Below are 15,872 nucleotides of genomic sequence, written 5' to 3'. Positions count from 1 at the left end.
ACTTTACATCCTGCTTACTGGCCCCCTCCCAATAACTCCCTCTCACAATCCTTCACCCACCTCCCTCCCATTCTTCTCTGAAGAGGAGGGAGACTATGGGTATCCCCCACACGAGCACATGAAGTCTCTGCAAGGCTAAGCACTTTCTTTCTCTCCCACTGAGGCCAGGCAGGGCAACCAATCTAGAAAAACATATTCCAAGTACAGGCAACAGCTTTTGGGATATCTTCCCGCCTCCTCCAGTTGTTTGGAACCTACATGAAGACCAGACTGCACATCTGCTACATATATGCAGGGAGGCCTAGGTCCAGCCCATCTATGTTCTTTTTGGTGGCTTAGTCTCTGAGAGTCCCAAGGCTCCAGGTTAGTTAAGTCTGTTGGTCTTCCTATGAAGTTCCTATTCCCTTGGGGGCTTTAATTCTTACTCATATTCTTCCACAAGAATACACAAGCTCCATCTAATGTTTGGCTGTGGATTTTTGCATCTGTCTGAGTCAGCTGCTAGGTGGACCCTCTCAGAGGACAGCCATGCTAGACTACTGTCTGCAAGCATAACAGAGTACCATTATTACTGTCAGGGATTGGAGCTTGGCCATGTGATGGGTCTCAAGTTGGGTCTGTTATTGGTTGGCTATTCCCTCCTACTCTGCTCCATCCCCTTCATTTCTTGTAGATAGGATAAATCTTGTGTCAAAAGTTTTGTTTTATGCATTTTGTGTCAAAAGTTCTGTATTTTATGGCTAATATCCACTTATAAGTGAGTATATACTATGCATGTCCTTTAGGGACTGGGTTACCTCACTTAAGATGATATTTTCAAGATCTATCCATTTGCCAGCAATATTCATGATGTCTTTGTTTTTAATAGCTGAATAGTATTCCACTGTGTAGATGTATCACATTTTCTTTATCTGTTCTTCAGTTGTAGTACATCTAGGGTGTTTCCAGTTTCTGGCTATTACAAATAAGTCTGTTGTGAATTAGTTATTACTTTTGCCCTGTAGTACAGCTTTCAATCAGGGATGATGATACATCTAGAAGTTCCTTTATTGTACATGATTGTTTTTAGCTATCCTGAGTTTTTTCTTTTTCCATCTGAAGTTGAGAATTGTTCTTTCAAAGTCTGTAGAGAATTGTATTGTAATTTTGATGAGGATTGCATTTAATCTGTAGATTTGGTAAGATGGCCTCTTTTTACTATGTTAATCTTTCTGATGCATGAACATGGGAGATGTTTCTATCTTCTGATACCTTCTTTAATTTCTCTTTCCAGAGACTTAAAGTTCTTGTCATACAGGTATTTCACTCACCTGCTTAGAGTTATACCAAGATATTTTATATTATTAATGGCTATTGTGAAGGGTGTTATTTCCCTGATTTCTTTCTCAGCATATTTATCATTTGTATAAAAAAGAGTTACTGATTTTTTTAGTTAGTTTTCTATTCAGCAACTTTGCTAAGATGTTTACTAGCTGTAGGAGTTCTTTGGTAACTTTTTCTTGTGGTCACTCATGTATACAATTATGTCATCTTCAAGTATTGATACTTTGACTTCTTCCTTTCTAATTTGTATCCCCTTGATCTCCTTTAGTTGTCTTATTGTTCTAGGTAGAATTTCAAGAATATTGAAAAGATATCAAGATAGAAGACAGTCTTGATACCTAAAAAACAATAAAGACAATATACAGAAAGCTGATAGCCAATATCAAATTAAATGGAAAAAAAACTCAAAGCAATTCTACTAAAGTCGTTGTTTTGAGACTTTTACGGACTGCTTCTTTATCCTTAGGGGTTATCTGCCTATTTATATTCTTTATCCAGTCTTGATTTAACGTTGGTAAATAGTATCTATCAAGAAAATTGTCCATTTTGTTTAGATTTTCCAAATTTGTGAAGTACAGGGTGTTGTTGTTGTTGTTGGAAATTTTATGTATTTGCATTTCAAATGTTATACTTTTTACCAGTTTCCCCTCTGGAATCCACCTATCATATCCCCCCTCCCCCTGCTTCTATGAAGAAGCACAGTTCTTTGAAGTAAGACCTAATGATTCTTTTCATTTCCTCAGTGTATGTTGTTACATCCCCCTTTTCATTTCTGATTTAGTTAATTTGGATATTCTCTCTCTGCCTTTTAGTTACTTTGCCTAAGAATGTGTCTATCTGCTGATTACCTGAAAGAAATAACTCTTTGTTTAATTGAGTCCTGATCTTGTTCTCTTTGTTTCTATTTTATTAATTTTAACCCTGAGTTTGAATATCTTCTGTTACCTATTCCACTTGGGTGTGTTTGCTTCTTTTTGTTCTAGAGCTTTCAGATGTGTTGTTAAGTTGCTAGTATGAGATCTCTCCAAGTTATTTATGAAGACACATGGCCAATTTATTTATGAATTTTCCTTTCAGCACTGTTTCCATTGCATCCATTACATTTATATATGTTATGCATTTATTTTCATTGAATTCTAGGAAGTCTTTAATTTCCTTCTTTATTTGTTCCCTGACCTAGTAATCATTGGGTAGAGAGTTCTTCAGTTTCCATGAGTTGGTAGACTTTCTGTTGTTTCTGTTTTAATCCATTCTGGTCTGATCAAATACAAAAGGTTATTTCAATTTTCTTATATATGTTGAGACTTGATTTATGACCAAGTACATGGTCAATTTTGGAGATGGTCCCATAAGGTGCCGAGAAGAATGTATGCTCTTTTTTGTTTGAATGAAATGTTCTGTCTATTTGAGTCATAATGTCTGTTGGTGCCACTATTTTTCTCTTTAGTTTCTGTCTAGATGACCTTCACATTGAGGTGAGTTGGGTGTTGAAGTCTCCCCCTATAAATCTGTGGGGTTGAAGATGTGATTTAAAGTATATTAATGATTCTTTTAGAAATGTTGGAGCCCTTGAAAGAATCTATATGTTCACTGGTTAATGAATGTTTCTATGGCTTACTCTAGGACATGATCTGCCAATAAGAACAAATTATAAAAAGGATTAGAATACTATTTTTAAAAGTATTTACTTAGAAGCATTCAGAATGTCAACAAAACAGCGACATTTTTTTTTTTTTGCAATTACAGAGTGGTATTCAGTTAACAGAACAATTATCTTCATATAAGCTGCATCAGAGACAACTGAAGATGAAAAAATAAAACCCAAAAATAAAACCAAAAGAAACAAAAAACAAAAAACAAACTACGGTCCCCATATAGAACTACTTTGTGCTGTGCACCAAGAACATGCTTTAAATTTCCATGCCAATTTACAACCTCTGACTCTTGCTTGCCCCAGCGCTGTCTCAATGGAGCTCAATGTGCTGCAATGGCTGTGAGAGCCTAGAATACTTTTGACATATGGTCATGCATTGATAATTTTAGATTGGGTTAGGAAAGCCACTCAAAATAATATTTTTATTATTTTTATTATATATTTTCTTCATTTACATTTCAAATGCTATTCCAAAAAACCCCCATACCCTCCCCAGTCCACTCCCAAACCCACCCACACCCAATTCTTGGCCCTGGTGTTTACAAGACCAAGGGGCTTCTCTTCCCAATGATGGCCGACTAGGTCATCTTCTGCTAAATATGCAGCTAGAGACACCAGCTCTGGGGATACTGGTTAGTTCATATTGTTGTTCCACCTACAGGGTTACAGACCCTTTTAGCTCCTTGGGTACTTTCTCTAGCTCTTCCATTGGGGGCCCTGTAATCCATCCACTAGCTGACTGTGAGCATCCACTTCTGTGTTAGCCATGCACCGGCATAGCCTCAAAAGAGACAGCTATATCAGGGTTCTTTCAGCAAAATCTTGCTGGCCTATGCAATGGTGTCTGCATTTGGAGGCTGATTATGGGATGGATCCCCAGGTGTGGCAGTCTACATATGGTCCATCCTTTCATTTCAGCTCCAAAATTGTCTCTGCAACTCCTTCCATGGATATTTTATTCCCTATTTTAGGGAGGAATGAAGTATCCACAAGTTGGTCTTCCTTCTTGATTTTATTGTGTTTTGGAAGTTGTATCTTGGGTATTCTAGGTTTCTGGGCTAATATCCAATTATCACTGAGTGCGTATCAAGTAACTTCTTTTGTGATTGTGTTACTTCACTCAGGATGATAGCCTCCAGATACATCCATTTGCTCAAGAATTTCAGAAATTCATTGTTTTTAATACTGGAGTAGTACTCCATAGTGTAAATGTACCACATTTTCTGTATTCATTCCTCTGTTGAGGGGCATCTGGGTTTTTTCCAGCTTCTGGCTATTATAAATAGGGCTGCTATGAACATAGCAAAGCATGTGTCCTTATTACCAGTTGGAACATGTTCTGGGTATATTCCCAGGAAGAGTATTGCTGAATCTACTGGTAGTACTATGTCCAGTTTTCTAAGGAACTGCCAGACTGATTTCAAGTGGTTGTACAAGCTTGCAATCCCAACAGCAGTGGAGGAGTGTTCCTCTTTAGCCACATCCTCACCTCACATCTGCTGTCACCTGAATTTTTGATCTTAGCCATTCTGACTGGTGTGAGGTGGAATCTCAGGGTTGTTTTGATTTGCATTTCCCTGATAATTAAGGATGCTGAACATTTTTTCAGGTGCTTCTCAGCCATTCGGTATACCTCAGGTAAGAATTCTTTGTTTAGCTCTGAGCCCCATTTTTTAATGGGGTTATTTGATTTTCTGGAGTCCACCTTCTTGAGTTCTTTATATATATTGGATATAAGTACCCTATCTGATTTAGGATTGGTAAAGATCCATTCACAATCTGGTGGTGGCCTTTTTGTATTATTGACAGTGTCTTTGGCCTTGTAGAAGCTTTGCAATTTTATGAGGTTCCATTTGTCAATTCCCAATGTTACAGCACAAGCCATGCCTGTTCTATTCAGGAATTTATCCCCTGTGCCAATATCTTCGAGGCTTTTCCCCACTTTCTCCTATATGATTTTCACTGTCTCTGGTTTTATGTGGAGTACCTTGATCCACTTAGATTTGACCTTAGTATAAGGAGATAAGAATGGATCGATTCACATTCTTCTACATGATAACCTCCAGTTGTGCCACCACCATTTGTTGAAAATGCTGTCTTTTTTCCACTGGATGATTTTAGCTCCCTTGTCAAAGATCAAGTGAACATAGGTGTGTGGATTCATCTCTGGGTCTTCAATTCTATTCCATTGGTCTACTTGTCTGTCACTATACCAGTACCATGCAGTTTTTAATCACAATTTCTCTGTAGTACAGCTTTAGGTCAGGCATGGTGATTCCACCAGAGGTTCTTTTATTCTTGAGAAGAGTTTTTGCTATCCTAGGTTTTTTGTTATTCCAGATGAATTTGCAAATTGTCCTTTCTAATTCGTTGAATAATTGAGTTGGAATTTTGATGGTTATTGCGTTGAATCTGTAGATTGCTTTTGGCAAGATAGCCTTTTCTATATTGATCCTGCCAATCCATGAGCATGGGATATATTTCCATCTTCTGAGATATTCTTTGATTTCTTTCTTCAGAGACTCAAAGTTCTTATCATACAGATCTTTTACTTCCTTAGTTAGAGTCACTCCAAGATATTTTATATCATTTGTGACTATTGTGAAGAGTGTTGTTTCCTAATTTCCTTCTCAGACTGTTTATCCTTTGTGTAGACAAAGGCCATTGACTTGTTTGAGTTAATTTTATATCCAGCTACTTCACTGAAGCTATTTATCAGGTTTAGAAATTCTCTGGTGGAATTTTTAGGGTCAATTATATATACTGTCATCTTATTGGCAAATAGTGATATTTTGACTTCTTCCTTTCCAATTGTATCCCCATGTTCTCCTTTTGGTGTCAAATTGCTCTGGCTAGGACTTCAAGTACTATATGATTATGTAGGGAGAAAGTGGGCAGCCTTGCCTAGTCCCTGAGTTTAGTGGGATTGCTTCCAGCTTCTCACCACTTACCTTGATGTTGGCTTCTGGTTTGCTGTAGATTGCTTTTGTCATGTTTAGGTATGGGCCTTGAATTCCTGATCTTTCCAAAACTTTTATCATGAATGAGTGTTAGATGTTGTCAAAATGCCTTCTCAGCATCTAATGAGATGTTCATGTGTTTTTTGTCTTTGAGATGTTTATATAGTGGATTACGTTGATGTATTTCCATATATTAAACCATCCCTGGATCCCTGGAATGAAACCTACTTGGTCAGGATGGATGATTATTTTGATGTGTTCTTGGATTCGGTTAGCGAGAATTTTATTGCGTATTTTTGCATCGATATTAATAAGGGAAATTGGTCCGAAGTTCTCTATCTTTGTTGGGTCTTTCTGTGGTTTAGGTTTCAGAGTAATTGTGTCTTCATAGAATAAATTGGGTAGAATACCTTTTGCTTTATTTTGTGGAACAGTTTGAGAAGAACTGGAATTAGATCTTCTTTGAAGATCTGATAGACTCTGAAATATCAGAGTAATTGTGGCTTTATAAAATGAATTGGGTAGGATATCTTCTGATTCTACTTTGTGGAATAGTTTGTGAAGAACTGGAATTAGATCTTCTTTGAAGGTCTGATAGAACTCTGCACTAAACCCATCTGGTCCTGGGCTTTTTTTGGTTGGGAGACTATTAATGACTGCTTCTATTTCTTTAGGGGATATAGGACTCTTTAGATCAATAACCTGATCCTGATATAACTTTGGGACCTGATATCTGTCTAGAAATTTGTACATTTTGTCCAGGTTTTCCAGTTTTGTTGAGTATAGCCTTTTTAGAAGGATCTGATGGTGTTTTAGATTTCCTCAGGATCTGTTGTTACGTCTCCCTTTTCATTTCTGATTTTGTTAATTAGGATGCTGTCCCTGTGCAATCTAGTGAGTCTGGATAAGGGTTTATCTATCTTGTTGATTTTCTCAAAGAACCAGCTGCTCGTTTGGTTGATTCTTTGCATAGTTCTTCTTGTTTTCACTTGGTTGATTTTGCCCGAGTTTTATTATTTCCTGCCATCTACTCCTCTTGGGTGAATTTTCTTCCTTTTGTTCTAGAGCGCTTTTAGGTGTGTTGTCAAGCTGCTAGTGTGTGCTCTCTCTAGTTTCTTTTTGGAGGCACTCAGAGCTATGAGTTTTCCTCTTAGAAATGCTTTCATTGTGTCCCATAATTTTGGGTATGTTGTGGCTTCATTTTCATTAAACTCTAAAAAGTCTTTAATTTCTTTCCTTATTTCTTTTTTGACCAAGGTGTCATTGAGTAGAGTGTTGTTCAGTTTCCACGTGAATGTTGGATTTCTATTATTTATGTTGTTATTGAAGATCCGATCAGTCCATGGTGATCTGATAGGATGCATGGGACAATTTCAATATATTTGAATCTGTTGAGGCCTGTTTTGTGACCAATTATATGGTCAATTTTGGAGAAGGTACAATGAGGTGCTGAGAAGAAGGTATATCCTTTTGTTTTAGGATAAAATGTTCTGTAGATATCTGTTAAATCCATTTGTTTCATAACTTCTGTTAGTTTCACTGTGTCCCTGTTTAGTTTCTGTTTCCACAACCTGTCCATTGATGAAAGTGGTGTGTTGAAGTCTTCCACTATTATTGTGTGAGATGCAATGTGTGCTTTGAGCTTTACTAAAGTTCCTTAATGAATGTGGCTGCCCTTGCATTTGGATCATAGACATTCAGAATTAAGAGTTCCTCTTGGAAGATTTTACCTTTGATGAGTATGAAGTGTCCCTCCTTGTCTTTTTTGATAACATTGGGTTGGAAGTCGATTTTATTCGATATTAGAATGACTACTCCAGCTTGTTTCTTCAGACCATTTGCTTGGAAAATTGTTTTCCAGCCTTTCATTCTGAGGTAGTGTCTGTCTTTTTCCCTGAGTTGTGTTTCCTGTAAGCAGCAAAATTTTGGGTCCTGTTTGTGTAGGCAGTCTGTTAGTCTATGTCTTTTTATTGGGGAATTGAGTCCATTGATATTAAGAGATATTAAGGAAAAGTAATTGTTGCTTCCTATTATTTTTGTTGTTAGAGTAGGCATTCTGTTTTTGTGGCTGTCTTCTTTTAGGTTTATTGAAAGATTACTTTCTTGTTTTTCCTAGTGCGTAGTTTCTGTCCTTGTATTGTTTTTTTTTTCTGTTATTATCCTTTGAAGGGCTGGATTTGTGGAAAGATAATGAGTGAATTTGGCTTTGTCGTGCAATACTTTGTTTTCTCCATCTGTGGTAATTGAAAGTTTGGCTGGGTATAGTAGCCTGGGCTGGCATTTGTTTTCTCTTAGTGTCTGTATAACATCTGTCCAGGATCTTCTGGCCTTCATAGTCTCTGGTGAGAAGTCTGGAGTAATTATAATAGGCCTACCTTTATATTTGTTATTTGAACTTTTTCCCTTACTGCTTTTAATATTCTGTCTTTATTTAGTGCATTAGTTGTTCTGATTATTATGTGTTGTTAGGAATTCTTTTCTGGTCCAGTCTATTTGGAGTTCTGTAGGCTTCTTGTATGCTCATGGGCATCTCTTTCTTTAAGTTTGGGAAGTTTTCTTCTCTAATTTTGTTGAAGATATTTGCTGGCCCTTAAAGTTGAAAATCTTCATTCTCATTTTGTCCTGGATTTCCTGGATGTTTTGAGTTAGGATCTTTTTGGATTTTGCATTTTCTTTTATTGTTGTGTCCATGTTCCCTATGGAATCTTCTACACCTGAGATTCTCTGTTCCATCTCTTGTATTCTGTTGCTGATGCTCCTATCTATGGTTCCTGATTTCTTTCCTAGGGTTTCTACCTCCAGAGTTGTCTCCCTTTGTGTTTTCTTTATTGTTTCTATTTCCCATTTTAGATCCGGGATGCTTTTGTTCAATTCCATCTCTGGTTTGGTATTTCTTTCCTGTTACTCTGTAAGGCATTTTTGTGCTTCCTCTTTAAAGGCTTCTAGCTCTTTACCTGCATTTTCCTGTATTTCATTCTTAAAATCCTCCATCATCATCATAAGAAGTGACTTTAGATCCATGTCTTGCTTTTCTGGTGTGATGGTGTTTTCAGGACTTGTTATGGTGGGAGAGTTTGTTTCTGATGATGCCATGTAACCTTGCTTTCTATTGCTTCTGTTCTTAAGCTTGCCTCCTGCCATCTGATTATCTCAAGTATTTTGTCCTCAATATATCTGAATGGACCCTGTCCTTCCTATAATCCCAGTTGATTCATGACTCCTCAGAGTCCAGCTTTCTCTGTGATCCTTTCCTTGTAGACTCCTCTGAACCTGAGATTCTGGGTATGTCAAAGTTCTTGGCAGTCAAGTTCCTCTGAGACCCTGAAATACTGGTGTGACCAAGCTCCTTTTATCTTGGGATCCTGTTGTCAAAGATCCTGGGTGTGTTACAGTGCCTGGAAGTGGTGTCTCCTTTGCGAAGCCTGGAGCTATCTGGTCAGTGGTCCTAAGAACATGTGGAGAGTCTTCTAGGGACCGTGGGGGTGTCTGCCAACTCCTAGCACAAGGTGACCAGGTACTGGCGCCAACAGGAAGGGACTTGTGACCCTGGTCAGGCCAGGTTTTCTGCTTCCCTAATGCTGTCTCAGGTCCCGTGTGATTGGATTGGAACAGCAGTTGTGTTCCACTCACCCGAGGTCCAAAGATCGAGTGTAGAGTCCTCTAGGGGCCTTGGGGGTGTCTGCCGACTTTGCATCCAAGGTGACCCGGTGCTGGCACCGACCGAAAGGGACAATATATTTTAATATTATATTAAATGAAATATTCTAAAGGAGCAAACCCATAGTGACATACATTAGACTAGTGGTGTTTGAGCTTTGTGGAGAAGAATTTGGTCAGGAAGAGTCAAGATGAAAGGATGCAGTATTTTTTTCTGGGGTGATGAATTGATAAAACTGACCTTGTGGGACTGGAGAGGTGGCTCAGTGTTTCAGAACACTTACTCCTCCTCCAGAGGACTCCAGTTTGGTTGCCACAACCCATGCCAGATAGTTCATATCAACCTGTAGTTACAGTCCTACGGATCCAGCAGCTCTGGCCTCTGTGAGCATATGTGCTCATACTGCTGCCACTCACCCTTAATAAAAAATAAATAAAATTGTTTTGTAATTGTTATAAGACAACATGAATATATATTCAAGACAAATTAATTGTCATATGCTTTTATTTATTTATTTTAAACAGGGTATTTTCATGACATCCAGGCTTGCATCAAAGTTGTAGCAATCTTGGTGCTTCAGCCTCCCAAGTGCAGGCATTTTAGGTGTGCTCCCATATCTGGAAAATTACATAATATAAATAAATGATTTGTACATTGTGTGATTATGTCTTAATAAAAGCTAGTATAAAAAGAATTATCAATCAGTTATAGGGTATGATCTTTCATTATATTCTGATTTATAATAATAAATCAAACTATTGAAAGTGAATGTTAAGTAACTGTAGGCTGAAATATCAGTCAACTGGAGTTTTTGATGATATATTTTCTTTCTAATTTTATATTTATTGATTAATACATTGATGTGTTTCTGTGTGCTCCTTCTTTTATTTGCATACTTTTGGGGATATGCAAATGACATACAACATATATGTAACTCAAATAGCAATTGCAGAAGTCAGTTTTCTCCTCCAAACAGTGGGACTTGGGGATTTAGTGAGGGTTCTCAGCTTAGCAACAGGTTTCCTTACTTGCTAAATTGTGGAGTCACCTTTTTAATCTATTTTTAACTTTAAGAATGGGATTATGGTTATGTCAGGAAATTATATTTATCAGTTGGAATGGCAGAACTTGAAAATTGTCGTTTTTACATGAAACTTATCTATTGGAAATTATGATGTGTGTGTGTGTGTGTGTGTGTGTGTGTGTGTGTGTGTGCATGCACGCATGCACACACGCACGTGTATGTGCATGTGCTTGTTGGGAGCAAGTGCTTATACCTACCATGACTTCCAAGTGCAGTGTGGGTTTATGTACCATGTGAATTTACCTGCTGGACCATCTTTCCAGCCTTGGGATTTGTTTTTTCAAAAGATGGAAAAAGGCTCAGTAGCCAGGGATGATGCTTATGCTTGAAAATGACAAGAACATTTATTGTTTTCTGGTGTAATTTCATGTAGATTCAAATTCTTTATGATAAAACCTCCCTGGAATTTCCTCAAAGAACTTCAAAGACAATGGAGGATTGGTAGATCACCCTAGTACAGAAACATGTGGGGAAATGCAGAGGTTATACGTCATGTCAGATACTGGGCTTATTGCTTCTTGTACCCATCTGTGGCCTTTCTCCAAAACAGTGCCCTGAGCACCCTGGGCACAGCTGCTCTTGGGCTTGCAAGTTTCCCAGGAGAAATATGGGCCCATTGTCACTCTTTTTATACTCATCAGATAATGCCCAGAGCTGCTACCTTGCATAAAGAGAGGTTAGGAAACCTCAGGAGAAGGGGATACAACTTTTAATGGCTCTGGGATTTAGTGTCCATCTACCTCCACCACCTCATGATCAATAGTCTCCCCATATTCTACAAGCCCAGATGTCCCAGTATGATCTTAGCCTCAGATGCTTATCAGGGGCAATTTCCTAGATAAAAGCCCCCTTCACTGCTAGCCACTGCCCCATATGGGGCTGTCCTGTCATTGGCTGTCTGGCCCCCTAGCAGGCATGTGGCTATATACTCTTCTTCATGCTCTCTTTGGCTGTCCTTCTGGCTCTGCCCATTCTGGACCAAGAGCCTGGCTGTTGCCAAGACAGAGCCCTCAATTTAACCGTCCTGGAGATGTAATGGTTGGGGGCAGCTTCTCTATTTTTCAGTTCTCTAATGGTACCCTGTCTAATTTTACTGCTCCACCGACTGAACTGCAGGCTTCAGGGTAAGTGCTGTATGCAGGATAGGGGTCTCTTAAAGCTGGGAGCAGCTTTACAAGGTTGTGTGAAGCCTTGGATAAGGGTTTCTTCTCAGACCCAGCTACTTGGCACTTCTTTTCTCTCTGTAGATGAAGTAGCTCTGCTGCTCTCTTTATGCATCACTTCTCTCCATCTTTTTTCTTATCTGTACCAGATTGAAATATACACTGCTCATGGACTGGCTGTAATATATGTACTCCACAGGTCAGGTGTGGATTTTTTTTTTAGGTGTGGATTTTTGATTCTTTTGTATATCCTTTCTTCTTAAATAGGGTCCAGGTATGTGTGTTTATTAAATAAATGATAGTGTAATTAATAGATTTTTCATTAACCATAAGCCTCCATGTTTTCTCTCTACTGTATTCCTTTTGCTTGGTATTTTTTCTAAAAATCTCATGTTGCCTCCAACTCTAAGTAGTCAAAAATGACCTTGAATTTCTACCTCCTGGGATTATAGAAGTGTACTATCACACTCAGTTGATGAGGATCTAACTCCATGAACTGCACCATGTCAACAACCTGTCTTTTCCCATTTTTGTTCCAGCATCCCAAAATATTGCTACACAAAGTATTTCCCAACACAACCTTTATGGTTATTAGTTTTGAGTGCTTTTATTTAGCTAATTTTATTGCAACAATTGCTGAATATTGGTTATGTGACTGTACTTCTAGGACTCATAAATCTGAGCCAGGAGATTGTTACTTTTAGCCAAGATTGAGGAACATTGTGTGACCTGAATCACAAACAGTTATTAAGGGAGTTTTCTAAAGAAACTACCATCATTCTGTATTTAACCAGAAATGCAGGAGACTTTTACTTCTGAATTTTCACATTTAACAATATCTAAATGACTTTTTTGGTGTGTGTGTGACTGTATCTCACTTGGTGATGACTAGTCTGGAATTCCTTGTGTAGTACAGGTAGCACCAAATATGGGATTACAGGCATGAACCACCACACAAGCTTGCCTAGTTTTGGGGACAGTGTCTGTCTGGGTAGATGAGGTTAGTCTAAAAGTCACTATTTGCCTATCCCTTCCTGAGGGCTGGAATTACAGTGTGTACCACCATATTTGGTTACCATATTATTTTTTAAGCCAATGAGTAATAATGTATGTATTGAGTAAAGAGCAATATTTTAAAATGTATACATTATAGAATAATTAACAAAACTCACCAACAAATTCATTATTTGCACACTTATTTTTAATGATTTAAACATTTAAAGTCTAATGTGGGAGGTTGGGAAGGGAGAATCATGAGTAAAGATCTTGAGGGCTGAGGAAGTTCCTGAGTTGGTGAAATGTCTACTATGCAAACATGAAGAGCTGAGTTTAGATTGCCAGAGCCCATGTGAAAGCTTAGCATGTTGAGCATCTATAACCCTGGTTAGGATCAGTGACATGAGAGGATTCCTAAAGATTGCTGGCCAACAGCCTAGCTGAATGGATGATGTCCAGGGTCAGTGAGGTAACCTGTCACATAAAGTAGTATGGAGAGCAGTAGTGAGATGGCTCATGAGGTAAAGTGCTTGGCTTTCAAGCCTGATGGGTGACCTGAATGATCTCCTGGAACTCACATAAAAGTGGAGGAAGAAAACTGACTCAGAACCTTGTGTCCTGAACTCTATGTGTTGTAGTGTGTGTAGGTCTATAAAAATATATGTGCACAGAATAATGATTTGTAGAGGGTGGAGAAGCAATTGAGAATGGTATCTTGATCTCACATCAACCTTTACACCCGCACAGGGAAATACACCCATGCACACCATACATATATACATACACATGCACATGCACACATACCCAACATGGTTGATGGAGATGCTAGAAGTTGACCTCTATCTTATACATGTATGCATACATGTATACAAATAAAAGAAGTTCAAGTCCATTCTCAGATGTGAGTGTGATATCAGACTAAGTGAAATGGAGACTCAGAGTTAAAACAAAAACAAATCTACTATCAGCACTATCATTTTTTTTAATTTAATTAAAATGTAGCAACATCAGTTGGATGTGGTGGCACATGCTTTTAATTCCAGCATTCAAAAGGAAGAGGCAGGTAGATTTCTGAATTTCTGGCCAGAAAGGGAGATCCTGCTGTCTCAACGAGCCCATACATACATCCTTCAACCCTTCCTTAAACACTGTCCATGTATACCCTTCCTTTCAAATTTTCAGCTTATGGCCTTTTTAATTGTATCTGCATAATTATGCAGATACATATATATAAATAAATATAAATATGACCTGTTGAGTAATTTTAATATTGTTTGTATGTATATGTTTAAATTTTTTATTAGACTTAATTGTTGATGATTTCATATGTGGTACATTTAGTTTATTCTCATTCCCCAACCCCTCTTATTTTCCTTCCATACCTGGCATTACTTCCTCCACACTAGAGGTCCCTTTCCCACATTTCCTGTCTTTTTGTTTTGTACCCACTGATTTTAACTGGGGCTGTCCTGTGTGGCTGTAGGTTTAGAATGTCCATCGGAGCCTGGTGGAGTCACCTGTTATTAGAAGAAAATGACAGTCTTTAACCCAAAATACATCAGTTGCCATAGTTCAGCAAGAAAGAGTAAGGCCAAGTAAAGGAATTTCCAGCACATGATTGGCTTTTGACAGGCTCTCATGCATGCAGTGTCTGAGTCATGTCCTGATGGCAGCATTTCACTTCTCGTCCCTGTATCTTCTGGCTTACTTTGAGCATTTCTGAAATAGATGTTAGTTACTAAAAATTGTAACCAATAATACTATCCAATAGATTTCTTTCTTTGTTTTCTTGAGACAGAATCTTGCTATATAGCTCTGGCTATGTGGGTCTGGCTATGTAATCCATTGTGACTACAACACAAAAAGATCCACCTGCCTCTGCCTTTATGGAATTAAAAAAGTGGACCAGCAAAGCAGTTCATGTGATAGATCTTCAAATGTCCCTCCTGTCTTCTGAACCTTTCCATTTGGTTACTGTCTCTGCCTTCCCTCTGGTTCCCCTTTGACTCCTCTGGAATGTTCTCCTGTGCACATCTCTGTACAAGTGTTTGAGATGTACATTTTTATTCAGATCACTTGAGTCACAGTGTTCATTCTTGTTCCATTTACCGCATAATGAGTGATAAATGTGGGCTTCTCTTTCCCTCAGTGTCTCTATGTGGAACTACCGGGTGGCCCAGAGTTTCGTCTTTGCCATTGAGGAGATTAATAGGAGTGCTCACTTGTTGCCTAATTTGACACTGGGCTTCTCCATTCGAAACTCTGGAGACTCAGTGCATGGAGCCCTTTATGAGACAATGGGCTTTCTCACAGGGCAGGAGGAGCCCATCCCCAACTACACATGCCAGCATGGTTCTCCTCAGGCTGCCTTGGTTGGGGACACACGGTCATCCCTGTCTGTCTCCATGGCCAGACTTCTGGGACTGTACAAGTTTCCCCAGGTGAGTTGCACAAAGCCTTATTCTTTAGTGAATGTGGTGCAGTCTCTTAATGATGACGGTGATGGTCACAGCAGTGAGCAGCTCTGCTGAGGAGCCAGCTTCCCTGAAATATTCTCCATGTCCAACATGGTTCTCTCCTCCATGTATAGATAGTTTAGAGAGAACTATCATCCCCCTGCATTGCCAAAAAAAAAAAAAAAAAAAAAACCAGAGACTTTTTCTATTTAAAAATATTTTTAAAGATGTAATTATTTTTATTTCATCTGTATTGAGTACTTTGCATACACATACACATGTACATATACACTGGTGGCCACAGAATTATGGAGAGCTGAGGCCTAGTTTTGGGAGCCTGGTGATTAGGAGTGTGATAGACAAATGCCTTCCATCCCTTGCAGTTATCTGCTGGGTCTCCTTGCTTTACCAGAAAACAGGCTGTCTTTGACCATCCCACAGTCACTGGAGGTGGACCTTAAGTTTCAATACATGATCCCACTTCCTGTATTTTTTTCTGCTTTATGTTCCACCAACATATGAGGAGGTAAAGATTCCCAGCTACACATCTGCTACTATGGAAGCATATGCTGCTGTGC

The 15,872-nt window shown here is 38.6% G+C and overlaps 1 protein-coding gene across 1 annotated transcript in view; it reads left to right on the top strand.

Moving 5' to 3' along the window:
- The first annotated feature begins 11,355 nt into the window (after positions 1 to 11,355).
- The window catches only part of LOC110297373 (vomeronasal type-2 receptor 26-like), a 31,692-nt gene continuing 27,175 nt past the window's right edge, over positions 11,356 to 15,872 (top strand). The window contains exons 1-2 of the mRNA XM_021166128.2: positions 11,356 to 11,803; positions 14,988 to 15,279. Coding sequence (XP_021021787.2) covers positions 11,553 to 11,803; positions 14,988 to 15,279 — 543 coding nt within the window. The 5' untranslated portion in view covers positions 11,356 to 11,552. The remainder of the gene's footprint in view (positions 11,804 to 14,987; positions 15,280 to 15,872) is intronic.

This window comes from Mus caroli, unplaced genomic scaffold (genome assembly GCF_978045245.1).
Source record: "Mus caroli unplaced genomic scaffold, Mus_caroli_1 scaffold_8, whole genome shotgun sequence".
Taxonomy (NCBI): domain Eukaryota; kingdom Metazoa; phylum Chordata; class Mammalia; order Rodentia; family Muridae; genus Mus; species Mus caroli.
The sequence above is the reverse complement of the archived record's forward strand: the minus strand, read 5'-3'. Positions and strand labels throughout refer to the sequence as shown.